The sequence below is a fragment of the Malaclemys terrapin genome, chromosome 16 (genome assembly GCF_027887155.1).
Source record: "Malaclemys terrapin pileata isolate rMalTer1 chromosome 16, rMalTer1.hap1, whole genome shotgun sequence".
In the NCBI taxonomy this organism is placed as follows: Eukaryota; Metazoa; Chordata; order Testudines; family Emydidae; genus Malaclemys; species Malaclemys terrapin.
This window is the reverse complement of record NC_071520.1, coordinates 1,468,162-1,484,090: the sequence shown is the minus strand read 5'-3', so window position 1 is coordinate 1,484,090 and position 15,929 is coordinate 1,468,162. Positions and strand designations below refer to the sequence as shown.

The 15,929-nt window shown below is 42.3% G+C and overlaps 1 protein-coding gene across 9 annotated transcripts in view; it reads left to right on the top strand.

Moving 5' to 3' along the window:
• Positions 1-15,929, top strand: part of MTMR3 (myotubularin related protein 3) — a 208,135-nt gene that overhangs the window by 180,404 nt on the left and 11,802 nt on the right. For all 9 annotated transcript variants that reach the window (XM_054006287.1, XM_054006285.1, XM_054006286.1 and 6 more), the window contains 8 exons: positions 3,087-3,292; positions 3,518-3,649; positions 6,819-6,930; positions 7,949-8,144; positions 8,501-8,686; positions 10,803-10,973; positions 12,265-12,410; positions 13,170-14,568. In XM_054006287.1, the coding sequence (XP_053862262.1) occupies positions 3,087-3,292; positions 3,518-3,649; positions 6,819-6,930; positions 7,949-8,144; positions 8,501-8,686; positions 10,803-10,973; positions 12,265-12,410; positions 13,170-14,568 (2,548 nt within the window). The remainder of the gene's footprint in view (positions 1-3,086; positions 3,293-3,517; positions 3,650-6,818; positions 6,931-7,948; positions 8,145-8,500; positions 8,687-10,802; positions 10,974-12,264; positions 12,411-13,169; positions 14,569-15,929) is intronic.

Sequence of the window (15,929 nt, the reverse complement as noted above, 5' to 3'; positions counted from 1 at the left end):
GAGCCAGCACCTGATGCCACGCAGCTGGAACCAGGGGCCGGAGGCTGAAGCCCCGCAGCTGGAGGCCGGGGCCATGTGGCCAGAGCCAGGGGAGAGGGGTGTCCGTACCCGCTGCCCCACGGTCCGAGCCTGGGGCCGGAGCCAGGTTCCTGAATTCCCACTACTGGAGCCTGCCCCCCAACCCCCGCTTCCTCCAAGGTGTGTCAAGAACTCACCTTGCTCCTCCAGTGTTGTGCCCCAACTCTCTCCAGAGGCAGTGCAGGGCTACGCATCCAGGAGCAACAAAGAGGGAGGGGGAGGGGCCGATGCTTTGCTTCCCTGCCCCCATCACCGCCCAGGAGGTTGTGGTGGGTGCATTTGAGAAATGTTGGTCTGGGCAATGGTTACAGACCTGCAAGTTCAGGTAGGGCTTCTTGCTGATGAAGGGTATTATAGATCTGCAGGTTTACTTTAGATTTGGCCTAATGATTCAAAACATTTATAGGCCTACTGTTTCATGCAATTTGCTATTTAGAGGGGATTAAAAACCTGTTGGTTCAAGTGAAGCTTGTTTCTGGCAAGAAAATTGGTAAAATACCTTCCTTTAATGTGCCTTAAGAAGATGAAACTAGAGTTGATGCATGCATGCTTTTCAAATGTGGATTCTAGCTCTGACAGTGCTCCTTGGCATATGTGGCCTTGCTTTAGGGGAACCTTGTTTAAGGAATGTGTATCTGCAATTTGCCTGAAATGAAACAGAAATAAACTCTGTGTAAATAAGTAGTAGTGTGATCCAGTGGATATAATACTAAACTGGTGGTCAGAAGACGTGTCCTGTTCTTGAATTCTACTTTGGGTTCACCATCTGCAAAATGGTAGTAATGATACTTAAACCTCCTTTGTTAACATGCATAGAGATCCTTTGAATGCAAAATATTAGTGAAATTCAAGGAGAGTTTTGTAGAGACTATCTAGCCAGATGTAAACCCTTTGATGGATGGAAGTGAGAGTATGTATCCCATTGGCAGCAGTAGGATGCACCAGCACTTAGAAAATAACAAAAAGGCAAATGTCATTATATTTAAAAAAACAAAACACTTTTGAATTTTTTGTTTATACAGACAGTGGAAGTGGTTCTCCAGAAGCTTGTTTAAAAACAACATGTTTGTGGTGGTCAGATGCCTTCCCTTTATATCAAAATCTTCGCTTTATTTGTAATAAAATTGAAAATTAGTTGAGACTTTAAAGTAAACTGTTGTTCATATCTACAAAGATTATATAGACTTGGAGAAATTTTGTTGTAAATAAACAAAACTAATTTTACTGTGAGTTTGTCATTGCCCAATAAGCACCAGATAAACAGCCACTTTCAATCACTCCTTTCTTCGGTGATCTCACTGTCACATGACATACTATATTGATAGTGTCACCTCTCTCCCTGACTTTCTAGTCCTCTGCACCATTATGCATACACAGAGCTTTTATAGTTTATATCACTTGCATTTTAGAGGCAGTAGAAATATCCCAGTAACAAAGAGTATTTTATTATTGACATCTGTAGCAAATTTTACTGCTGAGGTGCTTTGTTACTTACAAACTAAATCTTGCACACATCCAGTTCTAGGATCCTCCTAACCCTTACTCACACAAGGAGTCCTTACTCATGCACATACATCCACTTAGGTCAATGGAACTGCTTGAGTGAGTAAGGACTAATCACATGAGTACAGGTGTACAGACTCAGGCTCTTAATTTTCCATAATGACACTTGTTTTCTTGTGACTGATCTGTCCTCATGAAGCACGTGAAAAGTTTAGTTGCAGCACAACACTGAATACAGGGAAATCTTGTCTCTGCAGCACCATCACCAGCCTGGTACGAGAAGCCCCCAGATTCAGGAAATGTCTGTGTTACTTTTTAAACAACTCTTGTCATATTGTGATCAGTGTTGAGAGGCTGTAAAGGGAACCCCCTCCACCTGCTGTCTGTTAGAGAAACGGTAGTATCTGTCATAAAGGAATCTTGAGAAAGGGGAGTAGTCCTGGGAGAGATAGGGCAGGGAAGAATATAAGACGGAAAATTCCCCTTGTGCTTTTATAGTCTCCAATCTAGTTTCTCTTATAATTACTCAGAAGCATTTCTCTTCACTGACAGGAATGTGGAGGGTATGTCTATACTGCAATAAAACACCTGCAGCTGGCCAGTATCAGCTGACATGGGAGCCTGGGTCAGCTCACCTGGGCCAGCCACAGGTGTTTTAATGCAATGTAGACATACCCTTAGTCAATATTTTCAAACAAGGCGCATATAACAAGCTTCAGAAAAAGCCAAGCTATAGATATTTAACATCCCTTGTGAAAAGGTGGGAAATGAGCTATTTTCCTTTTGCCAGTGCAATAATACTTGCAGTACAGAACCAATGCAGAATCTGTATGTCTTTACAAGAACACCCAGGGCACAGTGAGGACTCACAAGAGGACACTGTCCATGCACAGAAATAAGTCTTCAAGTTATGCTTAGGCATAATCATACAGCAGGCACACCAAGGTTCACCCCCCTTCTGAGATCTGGGGTATGTCTACACTGCAATTAAAAACCTGCAGCTGGCCTGCACCAGCTGACTCAGATTCATGGGGCTCGGGCTGCAGAGCTGTTTAATTGCAGTGTAGAAGTCTGGGCTTGGGATGGTCTCTGTGCTCGGGCTGAAGCCTGAGCCCGAACATCTACACTGCAGTTAAACAGTCGTGTAGTCAAAGCCCTGTGAGTCCGAGTCAGCTGGCACAGGCTAGCTGCGGGTGTCTAACTGCAGTGTAGTCATATCCCTGGGCATCAAGAGTGACTTATGTTTGACTGTCATATTTAATCCTTTCATATTACAGCAATTGACTCAACTATCTTACAAGTGTGGAACACGTTCCTATGGAGCATCCTTGGCTTCTATATAAACCTGTAGGGTATATGTGCCTCTAAAACACTGATATGATGTAAAACTCTGCAGTGAGCTAGTTAATTTCTAATGTTCTATGTGGTTTAGTTTCTACTGATTCTTTTATTTGGGGCACTAATGTGATGGGTATAGTTAGCTGTTCTTACTCTTTCCTGTGTAGGCACCAGTGTAATGGGGCAGTAATTTCCCGTTGTGGACAGCCCGAGGTCAGCTGGTGGGGCTGGAGAAATGCAGATGACGAACATCTTGTCCAGTCAGTGGCCAAAGCATGTGCCTCAGACGCTAAGTCCAAAAGCAGCAAATTAATGAATGGAAACTGTTCCAGAGACTTCTCCAATGGAGGGGACCTCTCTGATGTGGAATTTGGTGAGTTCATCAGCCCATCCATTTCTGAAATGGCTAGAGCTTTGTATGTGAGTGTGATCTCCTGTGTATAGTATAAGATATGTGGGAGTGACTGTGTGTTCATAGAGTGTGTAGGATTCCTCTGTGCACAGTGCATGCACATTGTGGTTCCTGTATGACGTTGTTGCAGATAGTGTCAAAAGTATTTGTTTAATTACTCTTTGGTTATCCTTTTTCTTTCCACAGATTCCTCAATTTCTAATGCTTCAGGAGCAGAAAGTTTGGCCATCCAGCCTCAGAAGCTTTTGATCTTGGATGCACGTTCTTATGCAGCTGCTGTGGCTAACAGAGCCAAAGGTGGCGGCTGTGAGTGCCCAGGTAAGTAGTGTTTATATCACTTTCATATCAGTTTATAGGTCAGCTTGACAAAGCTCTGGCTGGGATGATTTAGTTGGGGATTGATCATGCTTTGAGCAGGGGGTTGGACTAGATGACCTCCTGAGGTCCCTTCCAACCCTGATATTCTATGATTCTATGATTATATGAAGGTAGTCAAAAGGACAGATACACATTTAAAGGGACATGGGGCTCGTCTACAGCAAGGGGTTTTGCACCAGGAAGTGTAGTTACAACAGTGTTGCAAGCCTTTACAGTCACATGGCTGCAAGCCAAAACTTTTTACACTGGTATAATGCATTGCATGAAAGTTTGTATCAATATAACTATCAGTGATCATGAAAACTCAATGTAGTCAGCCTGTACTTACTTGAAAGGGACAGAGTTAGTTGCCAGTTGATGCTGTGCTTCAAAGTGTAAGACTAAATCAGTAACAATATACAATTAACACTGAACTATGTACAGTATGTTGAATAGTCTTTCTTCACTGAATCATATATTTAAACTTACATGCAATATAAAAACACACTAAAGATTAATGTATAGATTAACTATAAAAATACAAGAGAAAACCCAAAACAAAACTCAATAAACCATAGTGGGTAATAGTGTTGCAGGATTGTTATACATGGGGAAACTTTTTTGCAGAGACACAGCACTCTTAGTATTTCTGGAACAGCTCCCATATATAAATGTAATTAAAATACTTATTTATCCTGCATTTGTGAAGTTTACCAAGGATTATTACGTTCCATGTTCTTTGTCACCATTTGTGAATTGTGGGTAGTATGAGCAGGAAGCTTTTTGATGACCATTAGCAGATGGGAATACATCCTGGTTAAATTCCATCATTGGAGAATATGGGAGAATACCAGACAGGAAAATTACAGGTAGGAAAGGCAAAGCTATTTCAGTAATATCTAAGGTGGCCCTCTGAGATCTTTGACCAGAATAGCTGCACTTTGGGGCATAGCTGCTGGTGGTGAGAGAGGAAGCTTAAATGTCCATATAGCTTCCAAAAAGTATAAAGGAACTCATGATTAATGGAATGAAATGTCTAAATGGAAAGCACAATGCAGTACAGCAACTTACCTTGAGTTTCAAGATGAGGATGCTTGAACAGTTTGTAGGGAATTTCCAGACAGCTATGTTAGCTTCATTAAATTTGATACCCACATCTTGGTCACATTTTTAATAAAATACAGTCAATCCAACAGTACATTCTGGAGATGAAGTCAGAATACAACCATTAAGTGTAACAGCCTTTGTAAGGAGCAGTTTGTTGGCCTTTCACAGACCATATGCTTCATCTTCAAATAGTGATGACTTTAAAAAAATATTTTGGATATTGTCTTCATGGCTCAGAAAGGGCCACATTATCCCTGGCTTTAGCATGGTGATTAGAGGTGGTAGAGGAAAGATGCCTTCTTCCCTGCTCTACGCAAGGGCTAGGGATTGTGCGCTCCATGCACTCATAGGATGCAATCCTTCCTAAAGAGGTCCCTGAAGAAGAGGGGCCCTCCGCACTGCCTTTGGAGCTAGCAAGGCATGGCAGGGTGCAGGGAGGGCACATTACAGGAAATGGTTCATCCTGTGCACTCTCCTCCACATCAGGGCATTTGGTGGGGAGTGAAAGATGGTGCCTCCTGGAGCTCCACATGGGGCAGTACTGCTCCACACTATTCCCAATGTAGATCACTGGCTAAATGGCACCATCTGGTTCTAAAGTTTAGCCTGAAAGATCTGGGATATGCGTACAATACTATTTACGTTCGGATCAGCAATTAACCCTGTTGAATTTTGTGGATCTCTCTCCTCAGTTTGTAGCAGAATAAAAGAGTATAAAGTCAAAGAGTTGCACGCAATATTTACTGGCTTGCAAATTGCACCAAATCATCCAGGCTGTGTGAGCTAAAGGATAGATCTCCAGGAGCTCTGGGATCCAATTTATGTGGTCTACAGATGCAAGCACAAAGTTGGAGGCATCTGTTAAAGTCCTCTGTGTGTGTGTCAGATGTGCCTGTGGTCCAGGAAGAAGACCATACTAGTAGGCCAAACCTGATAGAACTGCAGCCTGATATTATTTAAAGTCCATTCCCTCAGGACATAGAGTGTATTTCATATAAGGCAGTTTATTTAATCTGCCAATCAACTGGTCAGATGCATAGTACAGAAGTAAGATAAACTTAAGGATGGTCATCTAAAGGGCATGATCCTGAAACATGCTGAGCCTGAGCACTTCCTATGGGTATCTGCACTGATTCTGCCAACCCATCTAGGGTGAATAGTTTGAGTATAGACTACAGGTTTGTCCAGAGGAAAGCTTCTTAGGACTTGCAGAAATAGTCCCTTCCATTCTCTGTCTACTGCAGCCTTGAGTATTTCTCATCTGAGTTACACTTGTCACTTCCACAGAGTAGATGGGATGAAGTAAATAACCTCTTTGGTCTTTCCAAGAGGTAAGGAGAAATAAATCATCTTTAATTTTAAGGTTTAAGGACAATCATGAATTGACAGTCATTTTCAGATTGCTCAGTCTTTTTAGGGCATTGTATAACTTCTAGCAGTGTAATACCACTACCCCTATGGGGAGCTGTCTGTGCACTGCTTCTTGTGGTATGAAATGGAACAGTAAAAAAACAAACAACCTTTTGCCAATAGACGTCTCTCTGGACCTGAACACCGCTACTATCCTGGCCCTGGCCCTCTGCTTAATAGACATTGCCAGACATACACCAAATTGTGTGCTAGTTCTGTTATGGTGTAAGTCAGTTTGGAAACCAGTTCTGCAGAGGTGAAAAGATAATGTATTAACCTGTTGTTTCACCTAATAGCAGACAGCAAGGAAGATTCATAAGTCTGCACAGTGACTTAGATCTCCATCATAAATTCAGTAGAGAAACAAGCACATGTATTTTCTTTATATTGTCACAATAGTTACCAGTACTTTCAGTTTTTCCACCATTTGTTGTAATGTCTGGAATACCAGCTGAAGTCCAAGCACAAATTTTTGTCTACAGGGATTGTGTTAAACACCACTATTTCATCAGTCCACAACTGCAGCAGTTTGTTTTTATAGAAAAGCTGCTTTTTTAACTTAATATTCATGTTGTTTTTAATTCCTCCTCTTGGTTTTTATAATTTTCTACAGAGTATTATCCAAATTGTGAAGTGGTGTTCATGGGGATGGCAAACATCCATTCTATCCGGAAGAGCTTTCAGTCGCTGCGCTTGCTCTGCACACAGATGCCAGACCCAGGAAAGTAAGTGGGCATTTGAGTCTTAAATTATATATTTGTGTCTAACTCTCATTCTTCCCCTGATATTTTCTAGACTGAATTAAGCAGGTGTTTGTTCTTCCACAGCCTTCTCTTTGTAAACATGCTACAGTTATATTTTTCACTTCATATAGCTTGAGCAAAAGGAAGTTACTGACTCATTAATTCTAAAATGGAGATAGCAAATGAGACTGGGATCAAAATTGGATCCTTTGTTTTAATATTAGAGTGTATTACTGTCAGGTGGGCTTGGTTAGTCTCATCTGTGCATCCTGCAATATTTCAGCTTTCTCCTGATTTACTAAAACTGCTATTGTAACATGCTATCTAACCCCAGAAGTGTGTAGCAGCCTGACTTTCCTTTGAAAGGCACTAGTGTTGCTCCATGAACTTACCACATGCCTAATATCCTCACCCTGGAGACCCAGCCCATCATTTCCATGGTATAACTGACCTCCAGTGACAATAATTGAGGGGTCTTCTGACTGTGAATCTTCCCCAGAACACTGCAGCATTTCAACGCTCTTTCCTCTAACAGTTTCTCCTGGTTCTTCATTTGCTGCCATGAACCTTTCACATTCACTGTCTGTATTCACTGTCTGTATTTCCTGCAAACTTGTGAGAGCATTAACAAGATAATTTAAGTGAAAAATAGATTCAAGGAAAGCACTCATTATTTAGTACTATAATAGGATTTTAATTATAATCACTCTAATTTTTTTTAATTCAAAGATCTAAGCTGGGAAACATTAAAGAGAACAAAAAGAACAGGAGTACTTGTGGCACCTTAGAGACTAACAATTTTTTTAAAGCATAAGCTTTCGTGGGATGCATCCGAAGAAGTGGGCTGTAGCCCACGAAAGCTTATGCTCTAATAAATTTGTTAGTCTCTAAGGTGCCACAAGTACTCCTGTTCTTTTTGCGGATACAGACTAACATGGCTGCTACTCTGAAACCTGTCATTAAAGAGAGCATAAACTATCCTCCCTTGGTTTTTCTTTAGTTGGTTATCAGCACTGGAAAGTACCAAATGGCTGCAGCACTTGTCTGTGCTTCTGAAATCTGCACTATTGGTAGTGCATGCAGTAGACAGAGACCAGCGACCAGTCTTGGTGCACTGCTCGGATGGCTGGGACCGAACCCCACAGATAGTGGCACTGTCCAAACTGCTGCTAGATCCATATTACAGGACCATAGAGGTTTGTAAACCATCCATTGATGCATGGGAGGACGGCTGAGTTTGGGTTTCTTTGCAGATTAATAGGGAAGGCTATGAATGATTGAACTCAGGTTTCCTCATCTGAAAATGTACTAATGTTATCACCAGTCTTGCTGCATCTGATGGATGCTATTGAGTGATATGGTGGGTTAATTGTGAAGGGAATTAAATAGAAGAAAAGCAGGTTGAAAGAAAACATGATTAATTCTGAAAAGAAATCAGGTATATTAAGCATGAATACTTCCCATGAGACGTCTCAGACTGTGTCCTGGAGAATTGTTGCATTTGGACTGACAAAAAATCTGGAGACCTTCAACTACACTTTCTTTCCCTCAGGGTTTCCAGGTGCTAGTGGAGATGGAATGGCTGGATTTTGGCCACAAGTTTGCAGATCGCTGTGGCCATGGTGAGAATTCGGATGACCTAAATGAGCGCTGCCCAGTATTTTTACAGTGGTTGGACTGCGTCCATCAGCTCCAGAGGCAGTTCCCTTGCTCTTTCGAGTTTAACGAAGCATTCCTTGTGAGTTGTGGCTTGAGAGATTACTGTTTTATTAAATACTTCTAAACCAGTAGACAGAGCTAACACACTGAATAGCCCTGAGGGGTTTCCGATTTTCCCATCTACCTTATGTCACAGTGCAGCCTGATAAACAGATGTGACAACTGTTGAGCCTTGTCTGGCAGACAAAACCACTTGTCTTCATGGAATCTGTGATCAGTTCTCTCTGAAAGCAGGGATGGGGCCTTCCTTTAAAACTTTAAATAAAGAAATCATGTCCTGCATTCAAATGTCCACAGAATAGGGACAGCCCAGGTAATGGCAATGCAAACTTCCCCAGCACTTCTCCGCTACGCTATTTCATCCTGACTTGGAGAGGATGTCTCTAAGAGCAAGAAGGAGTTTCCATTCTCTTTCTCTGCCTAGAAAGTGTGGCTTTTCTGATATTGACAACTGTCCTCTGAGAAGTTTGGCTAAGGCTACTGAAGTCCCATCTCAAGGGCACCACGCCAGTCACATCCTTATTGTTAGTCACTAACTACATGGATGGATTTGAACTGGCAACCTAGAGGAGAAAGTTTCTATAATGTTTCACCAATCCCCTGAGTAATTCCATCTTCTGGTCTTTTTAGAGCTGAAGGCCCTAATCCAGCAAAGCAGTTAAGCATGTGTTTAACTTTTAACACAAGTAGTTCTATTGAAGTCAATTGGACTATGACATGCTTAAAGATAAGTACATTCTTAAGGGCTTTGCTGGATTGAGGCTATAGTGTGGAGTGAGCTACAATCTAGATTGGATGAGCTTCCTGTGTCTCCATTTGTGCCACAAGACAGAAGATGGTGTGGACTGCACTCTCAGCAAGTTTGCAGGTGACACTAAACTGGGAGGAGTGGTGGATATGCTGGAGGGTAGGGATAGGATACAGAGGGACCTAGACAAATTAGAGGATTGGGCCAAAATAAATCTGATGAGGTTCAACAAGGACAAATGCAGAGTCCTGCACTTAGGATGCAAGAATCCCATCCACTGCTATAGACAAGGGACCAAGTGGCTAGGCAGCAGTTCTGCAGAAAAGGACCTAGGGGTCACAGTGGACGAGAAGCTGGATATGAGTCAACAGTGTGCCCTTGTGGCCAAGAAGGCCAACAGTATTTTGGGCTGTATAAGTAGTGACATTGCCAGCAAATTGAGGGACGTGATCGTTCCCCTCTATTCAGCATTGGTGAGGCCTCATCTGGAGTACTGTGTCCAGTTTTGGGCCCCACACTACAAGAAGGATGTGGAAAAATTGGAAAGAGGGGGCTGGAGCACATGACTTATGAGGAAAGGCTGAGGGAACTGGGATTGTTTAGTCTGCAGAAGAGAAGAATGAGGTGGGATTTGATAGCTGCTTTCAACTACCTGAAAGGGGATTCCAAAGAGGATGGATCTAGACTGTTCTCAGTGGTAACAGATGACAGAACAAGGAGCAATGGTCTCAAGTTGCGGTGGGGGAGGTTCAGGTTGGATATTAGGAAAAAAAGTGTCACTAGGAGGGTGGTGAAGCACTCGGTTACCTAGGGAGGTGGTGGAATCTCCTTCCTTGGATGTTTTTAAGGTCAGGCTTGACAAAGGCCTGGCTGGGATGATTTAGTTGGGGTTGGTCCTGCTTTGAGCAGGGGTTGGACTAGATGATCTCCTGAGGTCCCTTCCAACCCTGATAGTCTATGATTCTTTGATAACCTATTATTGCCAGCTCTGTGCTTTTTTACTTTATTGATGTTATGTGACAACTGTGTCAAAAATTCCCTTCTCTACCATATCCTCCAGGGCCCTGGTTTCAGTATGTAAGTTTTAGACACAGCATGTAAATAAACATGCAACCTTTATGTTCTATTTCCTCCTATCACTTTATATAATTCAAATATGATGGTGCATAATGGAGAGGAGCCCATTGTGCTGGTATGTTCTTGTCATTCGCTTTCTAAGAAGGCATGCAAAAAATGCTAAATAGATGTATATGGCATCCTCCACAAAAGCGTTACATATACAGCATCACATGAATGGTAGATTAATTGCCTCTTAAGCATGAAAGTTATATCTTTCACATACACCATATATGCTGCCATATGACTCTATCTGTATTGGTCTGTACAGGTCAAATTGGTGCAGCACACCTACTCTTGCCTCTTTGGTACATTCCTGTGCAACAATGCGAAGGAGAGAGGAGAAAAACATACTCAGGAAAGGACATGTTCTGTCTGGTCTCTGCTGCGGGCAGCAAACAAAGCCTTCAAAAACCTGCTTTACTCCTCCCAATCAGAAACTGTATGTATCATTCATTCCCCACCACCTGTGGGAGAGTCCCTTTAGGGATTCTGCATTACAAGTGTGGGAGTGGGGGAAAGTGACTGTCCCAAAAATATCCACCTCAAGGAAGCATCCCAGTTATTCTTGTGGGTGATGATTTGACTTTGCCTGTTGCATGAATGTACTGCCTAAAGATAACTGTGAAACTCCTTGCCAGAGGATCTTGTGAAAGCCAAGATTATAACAGGGTTCAAAAAAGAACTAGGTAAGTTCATGGAGGATAGGTCCATCAATGGCTATTAGCCAGGATGGACAGGGATGGTGTCCCTAGCCTCTGTTTGCTAGAAGCTGGGAATGGGCAACGGGATAGGTCACTTGATGATTACCTGTTCTATTCATTCCCTGTGGTGCACCTGGCATTGGCCACTGTCAGAAGACAGGATACTGGGCTAGATGGACCTTTGGTCTGACCCAGTATGGCCGTTTTTCTGTATATTCTTATGGATATGCCTCAACTTACCCAGTGGATAGTTACCATTTGAGTGCCATAGCAAGGTTTTATGTTTGAATAGCCTTAGCTAACCTCTGCTATGCCATGCATTCCCACACCACCAGAGCCATCTTTCTGAAGCATTTACATTACATTGTCTTCAGGAGACCCCTGGGACATACCAAATGCAGCCATAGAGAGTATCTCTATGTCAGATATATGCTGTATTCCTTGTAATAAAATATTTTGTGTGCTTGACAAGATATGGTTACCAACAAGAGATCTCTCTCAAGTTACCCTGGGGGGATAAGAGTTGTGTCATAAGATATCTTAAATTCCCAGATAATTTTATCAAAAAACTGGCATAACAAAAAATGTTATGGAAGTCTTTAAACATATCTAATTTCATCACATTCACTCCCATAGTAAAAAACTCTCACGAGGGACTTGGGGGAGAGAGGCACAGTCATCTTTATGTATATTTGATAGAATAATATGTTAGGCATTCAGATATTGTGGTGATGGGCATGCTATAAGAACCTGTAGAGAACTGTTAAAATGTCACCGTGTTTGTGGAAGTAAAGATTTTTCTAAGTTCTTTAAACCCTTCCCTTCCCAAAATCCCCATATCTGAAGGAAAGGATAACAACTTGATAGCTACGAGTAAATTATTAAAAATGCCATTGTTGCTACTTAGACCCCAAATCCAGTAGAACCTCTGGACTGCGAACCTGAGCTGTAAAATTAGAGTAGCAAAATTCCTGGAGAGAGACAGGTTAATGTTCCTAAACATGAACATGCCACATTTTCTCTTTCTAGGTCCTGTATCCAGTGTGTCATGTGCGTAATTTAATGCTCTGGAGTGCTGTTTACCTACCATGTTCTTCCCCCTCCACCCCTGCTGATGACACCTGTGCCCCTTACCCAGTTCCAGGCTCCAGCCCTGAAGATCAGTCTCTGGGCAGGTGAGCCTAGAGCCCAGAAATCCCATCCTGTAAAGTAAGATCAACAGAGAATGTTGTGGGATTTAGGGAGAGGAGCACTTGGTGTGGGAGGGAGGTGTGGGACTGTTTAAATGACTAACAAAACCCCTGCGTGGTCATTTCAATTTTGAAAGTATTCGGCTTCTTGGATTGTTGTGTAACAAACACATTAGAGTAGAAAATAGGTTAGAAATAAATTAACAGATAAAACACAGTTCAGTATACGGAGTATCCCCAAATAACATCCCAGGTACTGTCCCCAGTTGCAGAATTTATTCTGCTTTGGTGTACTGCCTCTGTATTGTGGAGGCCAGAAAATATGGGTTATAGCACCTTCAGGGCTGCCTTGCATTCGTTGTGCACACAGCTTTTTTCCTTGTATTACATTCATGTAACTACTGCTTCCGTTCTCTTTAGAGAAGCCTTTTCCAGTCAGATGATTCTGGGTGCATGCTAGTTAGGAAGTGGAGCTTTGGTGTGGAGGGATGATTCTGGGAACGTCTGAAGATTAGTTGAAGAGATTTTCTTGATGGAGAGAGAAGGCCAGATGGGACGGTGCTGGAGCATCTTTGAACCATAAATGATCAGACTGTACTGTTAGATAAAACCGTAGTGCATTGCAGAACTCCACGGTAGTGAGTGACTGGTTGTGAATTCAAAATGGGGAAGCTCATTAATAATAACCTGTGTAATTAAATATTTTAAAAAGTAACTTTTGATTCTGATTTTGTACCTCTGTAGGCTACCAAAGACAAGATCGTTTGACAATCTGACAACAGCCTGCGACAGCAACGTGCCTACAACTAACCGACGTAGTAGTGATCCCAGCCTAAATGAAAAGTGGCAAGAGCACCGTAGGTCTCTGGAGCTGAGCAGCCTTGGTAACCCAGGGGATGATCCATTTGATGGGGACAGCCTGAGCAAACAAGGCAGGGCTCTTGTTGGAGCAGAGCTTTCAGTTGCAGCTGGCGTGGCAGAGGGACAGATGGAGAACATTTTGCAGGAGGCCACCAAAGAGGATGTTGGTCTGGAGGAGCTCTTGAGGGGTACCCTGGAGACAACAGGCAAAGAGGATGAGGAGGAGGTTATCCTGGGTAAGGAGAACAGAACTGAAAATCTTGATGGCTATGTTGATGGCCTCTATGAAAAGACTGAGATGGATACAGATAGTTTAATAAACAATCCAGTGTCCAATCCACATCCAGTTTCACAAGGTTCTTCTGAGCTTAAAAGACAACAGGAGGAGCCTATGGATCTCAGTAACAGTATCCAGAAGTTACTTCAGGTGAAAGGACTACAAACTGTCCCCTTGCAGAGTACTGTAAATAGTGACATTCAGAAGAATGTGGAGGAAGGTGTTAGTAGACTTAATATAGAAGCAGAGAGCCCTCCATTGCCCATCACAATCCAACATGAGGCAAAAACATCCAACATGGAAAGTTCTACCGAAACCTTAACAGAGAATGGAGCAAAGCAAGAGCTGATTCAGAAAGGCCCTCACCACGGACCTCGTCTGATGGATAATAGTGCTGAAGAACTTTCTCAAACAACTGAAAACAGACCGGAGGGGGAAAACATGATAGAGCTACACAGACTGGGAACAAAAGTAAACAGGACTTCTAACAGCAGCAACACACACAGCTCAATGCCTTCCCCTTGTGCCTTGCCTTTAACTGAATGTAAAGATGAGATTGTGTGTAATGGGGAGCTGGAGACTGAGAACAAGGTGACAGAGAAACCTGCAGGATTTAGTATTACCCAGAAATACCCTGCAGCAAATGGACACTGTGTGAATGGAGAGGATGATAGGATCAAAGCCTCTCTGAACTGGCAGGTCTCTACAGCTAGTTGTAGTTCTGCCCAGTTTCACTTGAGGAACTTGCACCATAAGTGGGTGCCTGGCCATTCTGGGAGGCAACAGACAGTTAGCAGCCCAGACCAACCCACCAGGAGCCACTTGGATGATGATGGGATGCCAATCTACACTGATGTTATCCAGCAGCGCCTGCGTCAGATTGAAACTGGGCATCAGCAGGAAGTGGAGATATTGAAGAAGCAAGTGCAGGAGTTGAGGAGCCGGTTGGAGAGCCAGTACCTGAATAGTTCACTACGTTTCAATGGCGATTATGGGGACGAAGTGGTAAGTGTAATAGTAATTCAGCCACTGCTGACAATAATGGATTGGTTAATCACATTTCTGGAGCCCACAGGACTAAGTCAGCTGTTTGGTAAGAAATATTGTTGTTTGGTTAGACAGTGAATTTTGGTTATGGTAATATTTTTTTTAAAAGTCTCAGTCATGCCATGAGTGCAGGGGACTGGACTAGATGACCTCTTGAGATCCCTTCCAGTCTTGCGAGTCTATGCTGAAAAGAGCATGCTGTTCTCAATTTCAGGTGCAATCTCTTTATCGTGAAAGTGCAACTTACAAATGTAGATTTTTTTTTTCACATAACTGCACTCAAAAACAAAACAATGTAAAACTTTAGAGCCTACAAGTCCACTCAGTCCTACTTGTTCAGCCAACCACTAGACAAACAAGTTTGTTTACATTTACAGGAAATAATGCTGCTCACTTGTTATTAACAATGTCACCTGAAAGTGAGAACAGGCATTCGCATGGCATTATTGTAGCCAGTGTTGCAAGGTATTTATGTGCCAGATATGCTAACTATTCATAGGCCCTTTCATGCTTTGACTTGTAGATTGCACTATCTTTTATTAATCTTTTTTACAGTGCAAATATTTGTAATAAAAAATAATAATATAAAGTGAGCTTTGTATTATTCAGTTATAATTGAAATTAATGTATTTAAAAATGTAGAAAAACATCCACAAATATTTATGATAAATTTAAATTGGTATTCTATCGTTTAACAGTGCGATTAAAACTGTGATTAATCGCGACTATTTTTTTAATCTCGTGATTATTTTTTTTAATTGTTTGACCGTCCTAATTTACACACACCGTTGGTGTGCTGTAGAATGAGGCTAATCACGGTGTCTTTACACAGTTTTTGCTGTGCCCATAAAATGGTTGAGAGAACTTTTTAAACATTTACATATAATTTATTGGGCCAGATCTATAGGATTGGCTGGAATGATTTAGTTGGGGTTGGTCCTGCTTCGAGCAGGGGGGTGGACTAGATGACCTCCGGAGGTCTCTTCCAACCTTGATATTTTATGATTTTATGACTGGTCTTGGCATAATCAATGAAATTCAATGTTGATAAATGCAAAGTAATATATGGAGATATACCTATCTCATAGAACTGGAAGGGACCTCGAAAGGTCATTGAGTCCAGCCCCCTGCCTTCACTAGCAGGACTAAGTACTGATTTTTGCCCCAGATCCCTAAGTGGCCCCCTCAAGGATTGAACTCACAACCCTGGGTTTAACAGGCCAATGCGCAAATCACTGAGAGGTAGGTGCAAAGGAGGTTGTTCTGGGAGCTGAGAACCACTGAGGCACAGGGATGTGGGTCATGTCCCCTTCCCTCAA